The sequence below is a fragment of the Rutidosis leptorrhynchoides genome, chromosome 10 (genome assembly GCF_046630445.1).
Source record: "Rutidosis leptorrhynchoides isolate AG116_Rl617_1_P2 chromosome 10, CSIRO_AGI_Rlap_v1, whole genome shotgun sequence".
Lineage (NCBI taxonomy): Eukaryota > Viridiplantae > Streptophyta > Magnoliopsida > Asterales > Asteraceae > Rutidosis > Rutidosis leptorrhynchoides.
The window spans coordinates 75,195,431-75,212,079 of record NC_092342.1 but is presented as its reverse complement, the minus strand read 5'-3'; the positions used below and the strand labels follow the sequence as shown (position 1 = coordinate 75,212,079).

General features: G+C 30.0%; 1 protein-coding gene across 1 annotated transcript; it reads left to right on the top strand.

Moving 5' to 3' along the window:
- Positions 1-10,230: 10,230 nt before the first annotated feature.
- LOC139871879 (AP2/ERF and B3 domain-containing transcription repressor TEM1-like) lies at positions 10,231-11,627 on the top strand. Its single transcript, XM_071859623.1, has one exon. The coding sequence runs from the start codon at positions 10,332-10,334 to the stop codon at positions 11,358-11,360; it is 1,029 nt and encodes a 342-aa protein (XP_071715724.1). The 5' UTR covers positions 10,231-10,331; the 3' UTR covers positions 11,361-11,627.
- Positions 11,628-16,649: the final 5,022 nt, after the last annotated feature.

Sequence of the window (16,649 nt, the reverse complement as noted above, 5' to 3'; positions counted from 1 at the left end):
ATAATGTAATAATTTAACATATCATTAGATATTATAAACAATGGGTTAACAACATTTAACAAGATCGTTAACTTAAAGGTTTCAAAACAACATTTACATGTAACGACTAACGATGACTTAACGACTCAGTTAAATGTATATACATGTAGTGTATTATGTTGTAATAATACACTGTTGGAAGACTTCAAGACACATATCAAAGTACTTCTATTTAACAAAAATGCTTACAATTACATTCTCGTTCAATTTCATCAATAATTCTACTCGTATGCAACCGTATTCGTACTCGTACAATACCCAGCTCCTAGACGTATATACTATTGGTATATATACATAATAATTCAGCTATTAGCAGCCCTAGATAGTCAACCAAAATGTGGAACCAACAATTAGACAACAAACATGACTTATGAGCAAGGAAACAAAAACAAGAACTCCTTTTAACCCCACTCACATTCACCACTCACCACCTACTCCATTTCACTTCCAATTTTCTTCCCAATTCTCTCTCAAAATACACACACTCTATCATGAACGTCTAAGTTACTATTTTTCCAGAAAAAATCATCAAATACAAGCTTTGGTTATTACCTATAATCATCATAAAAATAATTACTCAAGAACACATCAAGAACACTTTCAGGTTTACAAGTTTACTTCCAAGTTTCCTAATCCATTCCAAGCAATCATCTAAGATCAAGAAACCTTTGTAATTTACAGTAGGTTATCTTTCTAAATCAAGGTAATATTCATATTCAAGCTTTGATTCAATTTCTATAACTCTAACTATCTTAATTCGAGTAATAATCTTACTTGAACTTGTTTTTGTGTTATGATTCTATTTCAAGAACTTCCAAGCCATCAAAGATCCTTTGAAGCTCAAGTTATTTTTTCATCATTTCCAGTAGGTTTACCTACTAAACTTGAGGTAGTAATGATGTTCATAACATCATTTGGTTCATATATGTATAACTATCTTATTCGAAGATTTGAACATGTAATCACTAGAACATAGTTTAGTTAATTCTAAACTTGTTCGAAACAAAGTTAATCCTTCTAAATTGACTTTTAAAATCAACTAAACACATGTTCTATATCTATATGATATGCTAAATTAATGATTTAAAACCTGAAAACACGAAAAACACCGTAAAACCGGATATACGCCGTCATAGTAACACTGCGGGCAGTTTTGGGTTAGTTAATTAAAAACTATGATAAACTCTGAGTTAAAAATTGTTCTTCTGGGAAAATGATTTTTCTTATAAACATGAAACTATATCCAAAAATCATGGTTAAACTCAAAGTGGAAGTATGTTTTCCAAAATGGTCATCTAGACGTCGTTCTTTCGACTGAAATGACTACCTTTACAAAAATAACTTGTAATCTGTATTTCCAACTATAAACTTATACTTTTTCTATTTATATTCATAAAATTAAGTTCAATATGAAACCATAGCAACTTGAATCTCTCAAAACGGATTTAAAACGAAGAAGTTATGGGTAAAACAAGATTGGATAATTTTTCTTGTTGTAGCTACGTGAAAATTGGTAACAAATCTATATTAATCATATCCTAGCTAACTCATATTGTATTATACATGTATTCTAATATATTATGTAATCTTGGGATACCATAGACATGAATACAATGTTTTGACATATCATATCGACCCATCTATATATATATTTCAGAACAACCATAGACATTCTATATGCAGTAATGTTGGAGTTAGCTATACAGGGTTGAGGTTGATTCCAAAATATTATATATACTTTGAGTTGTGATCTAGCCTGAGGCTTGTATACACGAGGTCGTGGATTGATTAGAGATAATATATATTGCTTTATTTTTCTGTACATCTAACTGTGGAAAACTAGTTGTAGGTTACTAACGAGGACAGCTGACTTAATAAACTTAAAACATTAAAACGTATTAAAAATGTTGTAAATATATTTTGAACATACTTTGATATATATGTACATATTTGTTATAGAATCGACCAGTGGCCAAGTCTAACTTCCCGACGAAGTAAAAATCTGTGAAAGTGAGTTATAGTCCCACTTTTAAAATCTAATATTTTGGGATGAGAATACATGCAGTTTTATAAATGTTTTACAAAATACATACAAGTAAATGAAACTACATTCTATGGCTGAATTATTAAATCAAATATGCCCCTTTTTAGTCTGGTAATCTAAGAATTAGGGAACAGACACCTTAATTGACGCGAATCCTAAAGATAGATCTATTGGGCCCAACGAGCCCCATCCAAAGTACCGGATGCTTTAGTACTTCAAATTCATCATGTCCGAAGGGAGTCCCGAAATGATAGGGGATATTCTATCTGCATCTTGTTAAGGTCGGTTACCAGGTGTTCACCATATGAATGATTTTTAGCTCTATGTATGGGATGTATATTGAAATATGAAATCTTGTGGTCTATTATTACGATTTGATAAATATATAGGTTAAACCTATAACTCACCAACATTTTTGTTGACGTTTAAAGCATGTTTATTCTCAGGTGATTATTAAGAGCTTCCGCTGTTGCATGCTAAAATATGGACAAGATTTGGTGTCAGTATGCTTGTATAATATTGTTTAAAACTGCATTCGAGATTTACTTTGTTGTAACATATTAATATTGTAAACCAATATGTATTGGTAGTGTGTAAGTGTGATATTTTAGATTATCATTTCTGGATAATCTAGGTGGTGACTTTTTAACCTTGTCGATAAAATAAAGGTTATGGTTTGTTTTAAAAACGAATGCAGTCTTTGAAAAACGTCTCATATAGAGGTCAAAACCTCGCAACGAAATCAATTAATATGGAACGTTTATAATCAATATGAACGGGACATTTCAACTAATGCATCCTAACAAACTCGATAAGACACACTAATGCAAATTTCTGGTTCTCTAAGACCAACGCTCGGATACCAACTGAAATGTCCCGTTCATATCGATTATAAACGTTTCATATTAATTGATTTCGTTGCGAGATTTTGACCTCTATATGAGACGTTTTCAAAGACTGCATTCGATTTTTAAAACAATCCACAACCTTTATTTTATCGATAAAGGTTTAAAAACATTCCAAAGATTATCAAATAATGATAATCTAAAATATAGCGTTTTCACACGACTATTACATAATGGTTTACAATAATATTACACAACAACTTAAGTCTTCGAATGCAATTTTTAAACAATATTATACAAGCATGCAGACTCCAATCCTGTCTTTATTTAGCATGCAACAGCGAAAGCTCTTAATAATCACCTGAGAATAAACATGCTTTAAATGTCAACAAAAATGTTGGTGAGTTATAGGTTTAACCTATATATTTATCAAATTGTAATAATAGACCACAAGATTTCATCTTTCAATAACATGCAATCTGCATAAAAATCATTCATATGGTGAACAACTGGTAACCGACATTAACAAGATGCATATAGAATATCCCCATCATTCTGGGACATCCTTTGGACATGATAATTTCGAAGTACTAAAGCATCCGCAACAATGGATGGGGCTTGTTGGGCCCAATAGATCTATTTTTAGGATTCGCGTCAATTAGGGGCCAATTCCCTAATTCTTAGATTACCAGGCTAAAAGGGGCATATTCAGTTTCGATCCATTCATCCATTCAGTTTCGATCCATTCAGGCTAAAAGGGGCATATTCGTACTTGTTTCAAATGGTTTTATCCATATTACTCAATGATGATAAAATCCTATTTATCAACTCATATTCGTCATGAAAACATTTTTATTGTTAGCCATGACCACCTCACTCAAATTTCGGGACGAAATTTCTTTAACGGGTAGGTACTGTGATGACCCGGAAATTTCCGACCAAATTTAAACTTAATCTTTATATCATTTTGACATGATAAGCCTATTTAATTGAATCCCAAAATCTTTGAACTGTTTACAGGGAAAATATTTGACCTTTGACTATTCCCGACGATTCACGAACAACTGTTTGTAATTAGATATGTATATATATATATATATATATATATATATATATATATATATATATATATATATATATATATATATATATATATATATAACTTGAAACATGTTACTAAGATATATTTAATAAATTTATCTACATAATAAAATATATATTTAAAACAAATTATATGTATGATTATTTTAACGACGTAATAGAATTAAATTCTAAATCGTAATGCCGGAGATGAAATCATTATAAATAAGATATGATATAAAAACTCAAAATTTTGATAAATATAATATTAAATAAAATATTAATAATAATTATGAATAAATGTAAATAATTTTAATAATAACAATAACTATGTAATATTAAGTAAGATGGGATTTCTATTTATTTTTCCGTTTAATTTAATTTAGAGGTATATATATATTTTTTAATATAATTATATTATATTATTAATTAATGAAATTTTGTATAGAACCATTGTTGCTTTCGTTTGACTGTATATCGCTGAACACCACACAAAAGAATAATGGTAATGGTTTTACCTTTTTCTAACCTTGTTGAATGAGTTCATTTGTACCGTGATTTATGTATTTAACGTTTAATTAAGTTTGTCTTCTTTTATGTGAGGATTAAATGTAATGTATTACATATCATCCTTTATTTCTCTGTTAAACAAGAACCCCACGTTTCAATAATGTTAGTTTACTAACTTTACACCTATATATTCATGTATCATCAATCCTCCACACTTAAAGAACCCGTGAATTTAAAAAGTAGATGTTATTATTTTTATGGTGAAATGTTACTAACATCTAATTAATATAGATACATAAGCATAAGACATACATATAGATATATGAACTTCTATGATTGAACAAACCACTTTTGAATTCTATTTTTGTCTAAATCCCATACACCTACCACACACATCTCTTTTCTTCATTCCTCCTCTTTTCCCTTTTTACATATATACATATAGATTAACATATAGATGGATATAACACTCGTACCTTTTTCTATTTCTTGTTAGACATACACATACAGACATGATATAACAATCAAGCACTGCACATTATGAAGAAAAGTTATTCAATTATCCACCATCCTTATCAATTACAATCACTTTCCACTATCTATATTTATTTATATATACATATACCCGTACAATAAAATAACTACCACCGCCACTCACCTTTTATCTTTTCTCTTTTCTCTTTGAATCCCATTTATCACCATCAAACTGTGAACTTTTGCTTCTATATCCATTTTCTGTTTATGATCAACAATTCAACATCAATATCTACTACTAATACGACTGTTATACTTCTGCTGCAACTGCTATACAACTTATATCCTTCCGTTTCAGCCGGGTACTTTAGGTAAACTATCTACCAATCTGTTTTCTTTCGCAATTTGATCTTGAATGAGGCTGCTATTTTGCTATTACTCGTATTGGAACCCAAACCAAACACCTTCATTAACGTGAACTGTTTTCTGGCTGAGCACCATCACAAATCCACAACAAATCGATTCAGTTTCACTACTACTCATCTACTTCAACACAACCCTAATTACTGTTTCTGTTTCTTTGCTTTGATCAATATTAACCATCAAATAAATAAATAAAAGAAAAGAAATCGAACCAGGATTTCTAATCACTTCTGTACCAGGCTATTTGTTACTATTGTTGCATTCCTGATTTCTGTTCGAATCAAGAACCATCAACGAACACCCTTCTTGTATGAAACCCACCTGGGTATTGCAACTGTCAAAGGCAAAAGTTACATCATAGCAATACCTGCTATTATTAACCTAATGTTGCTTCTCTTTAACCTGATACTATATGAATCTGTTGATAACCAAATACCTCATCAAATCCGTCAATAACACCAATAATTACTACTTTCGTTCAATCAAATATGAGCACATAACATATGAGGGATTTAAGAAATTGAGAGAAAGATAATGAACTGATTACCTGCTAATGGATCGATTGATTGTATTACTGCCCTAATCGATCTACTCTTGCTCCCATCCTTTCGACAAATACCATCAAAACTAGTTAAAAATTCCATTTCTCTCTCGACTGCTACTGTTCTGATTGTGGTTGCTAAATCGATAACCTGCTTGATCAATTGATAAATCGATGACCTGCTTGAGCGATCGATGAATCCATGATCCTCTCGATCGATTGACAAATTCGTGATCTGCTTTGGTCATTTATTTATTTATTTTTCTTGTTCCCGGTACTAGATCGAGATGAACAAATAAGTGTGGTCAGTGTTTTGTTTATTGAATCTTTTACTTGGGCCGAGTTCCATTTCTTTAAGTTGGGCCGAGATGCTGTTGGGCCGAGATGCTGTTGGGCCAGGATATGATGTTAAGAGATGTTGGGTATATGAATGATAAATTATTACGGGATTAAATAAAATTATGATGTGAGTAATACTGGAAAAATTAAACGGATCAGCTGGTTTAGGAGGGGTGTTGGGTTAGCGGGAGGTCATGGGTTCGAGCCCTGTTTGGGTCATTATTTTTTGAAAAGCTCTTTAAAGGTAGTTTTATTATTTTCATTATTATCATTATATTATTATTATTATTATTATTATTATTATTATTATTATTATTATTATTATTATTATTATTATTATTATTATAGATTAGAATTAAAATTAGAATTTGAACTAGAATTAGAACTAAAGTTATTATTATCATTTTTATTATTATTAAAAGAACCTTATTTTTTTTAAAAATGTTCATTTTTATTAAAATTTTCATTTTCATTAAAATTATCAGTATTATCAAAAGTATCATTTAGAATTATTTTTAGATTTATATTATTGTTATTATTGTTAATATTAAAACTACCTTTTTATTTAAAATTTTCATTATCATTATTGTTATTATATTATTATAACAAATAAATATTTTGTATATAAAAAATACACTTTTAGTAATATTACATATGAGTATGTATTAATCATATTAACATTTTTTTATATATAACAAATTAGATATTTCCAATAATACTAACCATATATAGATATTAATATAACTATATAAATATTAATCATTTAATTTATATACACAAGTTAAAATATATAACTTAAGAAATAATATATAAAGTTGTTCGATTACGATTATATGTTTTAATATGTATAATTAATATAGGTTCGTGAATCCGAGGCCAACCCTGCATTGTTCAATATAGTCATATGTATTTTTACTACAAAATACATTAGGTGAGTTTCATTTGCTCCCTTTTTAATCATTACATATTTGGGCTGAGAATATACATGCAAATGCTTTATTAACTGTTTTACAATATTTATATGCGTTAGTTTCATTTGCCTTTTTACCCTATATATTTTTGGGCTGAGAATACATGCGCAATTTTTATAAATGTTTTACGAAATAGACACAAGTAATCGAAACAACATTATATGGTTGAATTATCGAAATCGAATATGCCCCTTTTTATTAAGTCTGGTAATCTAAGAATTAGGGAACAAACACCCTAATTGACGCGAACTCTAAAGATAGATCTATCGGGCCCAACAAGCCCCATCCAAAGTACCGGATGCTTTAGTACTTTGAAATTTATATCATGTCCGAAGGAGGATCCCGGAATGATGGGGATATTCTTATATGCATATTGTGAATGTCGGTTACCAGGTGTTCAATCCATATGAATGATATTTTTGTCTCTATGCATGGGACGTATGTTTATGAGAAATGGAAATATGAAATCTTGTGGTCTAGTAAAATTATGAAATGATTATTTATGTTAAACTAATGAACTCACCAACCTTTTGGTTGACACTTTAAAGCATGTTTATTCTCAGGTACGAAAGAAATCTTCCGCTGTGCATTTGCTCATCTTAGAGATATTAATTGGAGTCATTCATGACATATTTCAAAAGACGTTGCATTCGAGTCGTTGAGTTCATCAAGATTATTATTAAGTCAATTATAGTAAGATCTATTATGAAATGGTATGCATGTCATTAACTTTTGATGTAATGAAAATTGTCTTTTCAAAAACGAATGCAATGTTTATAAAATGTATCATATAGAGGTCAAGTACCTCGCGATGTAATCAACTGTTGTGAATTGTTTATAATCGATATGGACTTCGTCCGGATGGATTAGGACGGGTTTCTACATGATCTAGCTTCAAAGGATCTTGGATGGCTTGAAAGTTCTTGAAGTAGAATCATGACACGAAAACAAGTTCAAGTAAGATTTTTACTCGAATTAAGATAGTTTATAGTTATAGAAATTGAATCAAAGTTTGAATATGAGTATTACTTTGAATAAGAAAGATAAGCTACTGTAAATAACAAAGGTTTCTTGATCTTGGATGATTACTTGGAACGGATTAGAAAGCTTGAAAGTAGACTTGCAAACTTGAAAGCGTTCTTGAAGTTTTCTTAAGTATTTGTTTTATAAGTTGATATAGATTAGGATTTATGAGCTAGATTGATGTAGATTTTCATGAATATGATGAAGAACACTTAGAACATTATCATAGAACTAGAGAGAGATCAAATGGATGAAAGAAAATTGAAAAATGAAAGTGTATGAGAGTGTGATCAAAAATGTGAACCATGGTGTCATTATATGCAAATTGTAATTTGATTTTTAGTGTAATAATTCATGCTAGTTGCCAACTGATGGTTCCACATGTTTGTTGACTAAATGAGGGCTGCTAAGAGCTGATCATTGAAGTGTATATACCAATAGTATATACATATATGAGCTGTGTATTGTACGAGTACGAATACGGGTGCGTACGAGTAGAATTGTTGATGAAAATGAATGAGAATGTAATTGTAAGCATTTTTGTTAAGTAGAAGTACTTTGGTATGTGTCATGAAGTCTTTCAAAAGTGTACTAATGCATCTTAATATACTACATGTATATACATTTTAACCGAGTCGTTAAGTCATCGTTAGTCGTTACATGTAATTGTTGTTTTGAAACCTTTAAGTTAACGATCTCATTTAATGTTGTTAACCCAATGTTTATTATATATAATGAGATGTTAAATTATTACATTATCATGATATTATGATGTATGAATATATCTTAATGTGATATATATACATTAAAATGTCGTTACAACGATAATCGTAACATATATGTCTCGTTTCGAAATTCTTAAGTTAGTAGTCTTGTTTTACATATGTAGTTCATTGTTAACATACTTAATGATATATATAATTATCATTTTATCATGTTAAATATAGTGTAACAATATCTTAATATGATACATATGTATTTAGTAAGACGTTGTTATAACGATAATCGTTATATATATCGTTTCGAGTTTCTTAACTTAGTAGTCTCATTATTATGTATATAACTCATTGTTAATATACCTAATGAGATACTTACTTATCATAATATCATGTTAACTATACATATATCCATATATATATATATATCATCATATAGTTTTTACAAGTTTTAACGTTCGTGAATCGCCGGTCAATTTGGGTGGTCAATTGTCTACATGAAACCTATTTCAATTAATCAAGTCTTAAGAAGTTTGATTGCTTAACAAGTTGGAAACATTTATTCATGTAAATATTAATCTCATATAATATATAATCATGGAAAAGTTCGGGTCACTACACGTCACCCTAAATTGTTTGACTAAAAGTTGTGTTTCAACTCTCTCCGTCTTCATCTTATATCACTGATTTTGTTTCTGATATTCATCATCATTTTGATACACATTCATACATATACAAATATATACATAAACACCTTTACTGATCTTATTGAATTAAGCATCTAGAACACGAATCAAACAATTTCTAATCTGAACAACTATATACATACTAATCTTTTGCGATTTTTAGGGTTAAGAGAAGAGAGCTCTAGCAGTGGCGATTCAAAGGCAGGGAAGATCAAGAACTTTTCTCATGGCCAACCGATATTTCTATGTTTAAATTGATTGTAATCGCGACGTTTATTTGTTACGGAGTTTTAATATTGATTAACTTTGATTCATTGTATGTTTACTCTTCTGTCTTTTGATTTTGTGCTCGATATATATTACGATCCTAGTAATAGAACAACCACCATATATTTATATGTTTAAATAATGAACAAATTGGTAGAGTTAATATTTAAAATTTATTTGATTATTAATACCCCGTATTATTATTATTAAAAAAATAAATTCGTACACAAATAATACAGTGTTCCTATATATACTCCACCTTTCTCTTGTACTACTTCATAAACATCATATTTCCAATTTTCTTTTTCTTTCAACTTAAAAAATAAAACCTAATTCTCATTTCTTTTTCCTCCTCTTGTTTTTCTTAATTAAAATGGATGGAAGTATCACAGATGATCAAAGCACTACTACTGAAACAACTTCAACTGTCGCAGCTCCGGTGACAACGCCACCGTTGATCGGAAGTAATGGCAGCGTTGTTCTCGACGTTGACGGTGGTTTAGAAGCTGAATCAAGAAAACTACCATCATCACGTTACAAAGGTGTGGTCCCACAACCAAACGGTCGTTGGGGTGCTCAAATCTACGAAAAACATCAACGCGTGTGGCTGGGAACATTTAACGAAGAACATGAAGCTGCAAAGGCATACGATACTGCCGTGCAACGCTTTCGTGGCCGTGATGCTGTTACCAATTTTAAACCCGGTCCGGTTGACACTGAAGAATCCGGTTTAGAAGCGAGTTTTTTGAATTCGCATTCCAAAGCCGAGATTGTTGATATGTTGCGAAAACACACGTATAATGATGAGTTTGAGCAAAGTAAAAGAAAGTGTAGTTTAAATAAGAGTCCATTTAGTGACGGTTTTGTTAGATCTGGTCAACTAGTCAACTCTCGTGAACCGTTGTTTGAAAAAACCGTTACACCGAGTGACGTGGGAAAATTAAACCGGTTGGTGATACCTAAACAACATGCGGAGAAACATTTTCCGTTACAAAATGGGAGTACTTCAAAAGGTGTGCTTTTACATTTTGAAGATATTGGTATGAAAGTATGGAGATTTCGTTATTCGTATTGGAATAGTAGTCAAAGTTATGTGTTAACTAAAGGTTGGAGCCGGTTCGTTAAGGAAAAAAATTTAAAAGCCGGTGATGTTGTGAGTTTTCAGAGATCAACGGGACCGGATAAGCAGCTTTATATAGATTGGAAGACGAGAACCGGGTTAGTAGAGGTAAACCCTAAACCGGTTGAACCGGTGCAACCGGTTCAGATGTTTAAACTGTTTGGAGTGAATATATTTAGTAGTACAAATGATGATGGTTGTAATGGGAAGAGAAGTAACATAGAAATGGAGGTATTGGGGTTAAGGAGTTGTAAGAAACAAAGAATTATTGACCGTTTTTAGCAAGTGTTGATTCTTCAGGGGTGGGTTTGTTAATATTTTGGATTAGTTTTTCACTAGAGATGATAATGATGATGATGATGGGGAATGAAGCTGGAAAGTGGTGGGAATGGAATAGAGAAGTTTGCAAGTTGCGAAAAAAGTTTGTATATTTGTTTTTTTAGGGAATTTAAAGATAATTGAGTTAAAGAATGTTCAATGTTAGGTATCAAGTTGAACAGTTGTAAAAATATCAACAAAAAATAGAAACTTTTTTTTATTGTTTCTTAATTTAGTTTGGTCTTTGATTAAGGGAGGTGATTCTCACACACTACATTTTGATCAATATACACCTAATTACCTAATCTACCCTTAATTATACTTATAATAATAATAATATAAGTTCAACTTTTTAAGGGTATAACTGTCAACTTATGAGACAAAAGTGTATAAGGATCAAAAAGTGGTGTGTGAGAATATCTCCTTTAATCTTTGTTTAATATGTTATTGTAAGTTAACAAGGTGTCCTTTTTTTCCACCTTTAACTAAATAAATATATTAGTCTCTTTAATGTTGTTATTCAAGAACCTTTCTAGTTTAGGTATAGAAAATGGTTTTTGTAGTACTTACTTGTTTGAGCATACCTACTGTTTCATGAAAAGTCCCATACATACACTATCTAGGTCTAGCTCACAGTGGTTGTACAGCATAGTACAAGCTGTAGAGTACCTATAGTTATCATTCATCAATTCAATACCTAATATATGGAACAAAAATGTTTACCTTTCTTTTAAAGGTACAATAGCTTTACCTCATTTGGAATATTAAAGCTTTGTGTGGTTATAGTACTCCAACTAGAATCAAGGAATTGTTGAATGATGTATCTTGATATATACAAATAACTTTTTTTCTAAAATGGGTTCGACATAAAATATTTCTATCATTATTTTTTATAAATCTATCACGAATGCATATTGTAATGTAATTATGTACTCCTTACAATTTTTTAAATCATATTTTTGTGATTTAAAAAAAATGATTATGGAAATTATACCATAGCCGTTAACATATAATGTTTGGATATGGTTAACAAATTAAAGCAAATGTTTCACATTTTTAGATATTTGATTGTACAAGTTTGTTGGGCCAATTCATTTACTATATTATAGTATGATTATGATCCTTTGTACTGAGTATTTAAAGAAAACCAGACAGACTGTAATGATCATCATAGAGAAAAGATATTATTTCTAGCTAGTAAGATGAAGAGAAAGGACATGCATAGATAAGCAAATCAGATATGATATGATGGTCACAATCTATGGTACATGTGATATTTGAATAGTTCTTGGTCTTTACAACCCTAAAAAGATCATAATATACTATATCCAGAAAGATACTGTATTATACAACTTACTGTACGTCTATACTACACATTCAGATTATAGTCACCCTTAAATAAATTAGCACAATATATTGAATGTATACACAGATAAAAATATTTTTTTTGACCAGTCAAGAAATTACATACCGTAACTAAAATTGATTTGGCATGTTAATTTCGGTTCATTCACCCTACCAATGGACGTTGATTTGGCAAGCATATGATCGTTTTTGGGTTATATTGTTAGTTTTGGAGCAGTTAGCATGATGTTTGCTTGTTTGTTTTTGGTTCAGTTAGACACACAAGGTCACATTCATCTTGTACAAGTTTGTTTTTGTATTGGGCTTTTTGCTTATGTAATTCTCGTTTCTTCATCTTTTTGATGAATGGATTCTATTTATTTAATATATTTTTTTCGCCAAAAAAAATAAAAAAATAAAACACATGTACAAAAGGAAAAAAAAAAAGAAAAGAAAAAGAACACAAGTACAGACATATAGTTAAGTTAAAAATCTTTCAATTCAAAGACAGTATGTAACAACATCAGGCAGGTTTAGTTCTTTTATTTTCCAAAAAAGTAGCTCGTTTATATAGTTATTCGTTTTTTTCGCTTAAAAAAATCAGACAGGTTTAATTTATTATTGTAGATCGTAACATACTACGGAGTAATATGAATAATTACGAGGATCATGATTAACACAATTGTACACATGTTAATGTTGGAAATATATATATATATATATATATATATATATATATATATATATATATATATATATATATATATATATGTAAGTTAAAACCAAGTTGCCTTATTATTGTTGGAGAACCTTGTTATTCTCCAATGGGTTTTGCTGTTCATGGCAAACAAAATACTGCTGGCTGCTGCAAATTTAATATCAGTAACCTAATTTGTAGATTAGTAAGACCACTCCCTACGGAGCCGTTACCCGTCGCCATATGCTGACCTGGAGCTCATTACCTGCAACGTGCCATAGGCACTGGCACATTACCCACCTTCGTTACCCATATTCACCATCAATTTGGCGAATGGTTCTTGACTAAATTGGGACCCATTCACCCACATGCATTCATTTTATTCTCCTTCATCTCATTTTATCTCCTTTAATGTATGTTGCTGTGGTGATTTTCTAATTTGGGGATTTGATTATTAATTTTGATGTGGGTATAATTTTGTCTGGAACTCAAAAAGATGAAGATGAAGAATTGATTGTAGTTAGATGAAAAGATGAATAGGTAGGTGGGAATTTGACTAAGATGAACCGGTGGATAAACATAAATATTATCGAAGTTTATTTATTTAATTATTATTATTATTATTATATTATTATTATTATTATTATTATTATTATTATTTTACTATTTTATTGGTTAAATAAATATAAAAAGAAATTAATTAATGATGTGGAAGTTAAGAGGAATATATTTTAGTCATGATAGGTAGTGTTTAGTTATAGAATTGTATGAGTTAGTTATAAGATATTAGTGATGATGTGGCGCTGATGTAAAAGTTAAGAGGATGAATAATGTTAGTCATGATATGAAGTGGCCTAAGTAGTAGGATTTGATATTGATTTTTGTTATTATTTAAATCAAGTAAATATAAATATTAAATTTATAATTTTGTCCATGAAATGGTAATGATGGCATCATATGTGAAATTGGATGCTCCATACATGTAATATTATGATGGCTTAAAGGGGGATAATGGAAAAGAACATAGAGAATCTCTTAATAGTAAACTGACAAGCAAATGAAAAAACAAAAACGTGGTCAAATTTAATTAATTTAACACATTGTTAAGTTGTAGTTACATAATTTGAATAATAATTTAATGTATCAATAATGTGCTTTTGATCAACCGGGGGGAAGCGGGGAGAAGCAATTTTTTTTTTTCATTTTTTGAAAAAACTTTGTTCACGAACATTATAGATTGGATGAAAATATGAACATTTAATAAAGACACTTTGTGATAAATGTTTTGTATTTTGGCGGGAAAACCCTCGAAGAAGTAATATATAACAATTATCGTGTTTTTCGAGCGTATTTTGAGGTTTTAGCTATTGGAGTTTAGATATTAGGGTTTGGATATTAGGGTTTATAGGGTTTGGATATTAGGGTTTAGGGTTTAGATTTAGGGTTTAGATTTAGGATTTAGATTGAGTTTTTAACACGAACGGTTTAGAGTTTAGGGTTTAGGGTTTGGTGTTTAGGGTTTGGTGTTTTGAGTTTATGGAATAAACCCAAAACACCAAACCCTAAACTCTAAACTCTAAATCGGGCTAAATTTTACTTCACAAAACATGAAGAAAAAAAACGTTCATATTCTTCACGAACAATATTATCTTGAATATTATTTTTGTCGGTCGTTTTCCCGCCTAAATAATAACATTCATCACGAAGTGTCTCTTCTAAATGTTCATATTTTCGTGTGATCTTGATGCCGGAAAAAAAAAATTCAAAAAAAACGAAAAAAAAAAAAATTTGCTTCCCCCGCTTCCCCCCGATTGGTTACTTCCCCATTCATCCTGCCCCTATATATATATATATATATATATATATATATATATATATATATATATATATATATATATATATATATATATATATATATATATATATATATATATATAAAAATAAAAGCGAATGTGCATATTTATCCACGTAATAACAACAATTATCATCTGTTTGTTCTAATTACAGCCAAGTACAGTATGATCTAACATAATCATAATAATAAATAATAAATAATTATGCTTTGAGAAAAGAGTCGTTGTTCAATATAAACTATCTTCTTTTTTTATTAATATTTTGTTGACGTATAACCTCAATTATGCTGTTAAGCAATATAATCTCATTTTCATTTATTTCTTGCTGTATTTCCAGAAAAAAAAAAATAATAGAATGAAATTGGTTGACTAATATATTCTCGAGTTTTTTTTTTCAGCGGAAAGGAATCGAAAAGAAAGGAGATGATAGTGTTTTACTATTCTTCTCGATCCGTCCAAATATGGATGGAGAGTGTTGTTAACAAAATATTAATGTACTATCATTTCTAATCCTCTACTTTACTCTCCTTTTCGCTTAAAATAAAAATTCGAGAATCACTATTATTTTTTAATCCTTCTATTTTCATTCTTTTCCATTAAAAAAATCTCGAGAATGCATGTATATGCCAAGTAGGACTTCAATGAACAGTATCATAAAATTTCTATAACAATGATTTGTCAAGGATCTTCATGTATATATGTCAACAAGGGCAACCTAAAAAGTGAAATTCAGGGTGTTTTTTTTTGTTTTGCCTTCAGTTATAGATTGGAAAAAATGAAGTCTTTATAATCAGGATCTTTTTTAGAACACTCAGAATTTGATTATGTAGCCATTATCAAATTAATCTAGTAATTGGTGTCCCATGAGTTATTATACCTTATATCTAATTGACATAGTCCAAATGAATAGTACTATTTGAACTATTTCAATCTCACACTAAGGTCCCCTAAACTTTATCCAGCGTACGAATCGGCCCCCCTCCTCAATAGTAGGCCCCCCTCCTCAATAGTAATATTTTGGACTATCTCAATCTCACACTAAGAACCCCAAACTTTATCCAAAGTACGAATCGGCCCCTCCCAAATTTTCTTAAAAAAACCTCACACCCTCGAGAAAATACAAAACACCCCCCAACCCTACCCCGACCCGACCCGACTCGCCTCCCCGTTATTATAACTATATATAATAATATTATAACTATTATATAATATATTTCGTCCTTTCACATTTTTTTATTTTTTTTTGTTTTCACCTTTTTTTTCCTTTTTCCAAAAAAACCCCCAAACTTTGTTCAAAAATTAAAACCGCCCCCAAACAGGGGAGTAAAGTGTCAAATAACCATTTTCATAAAAAAAAAA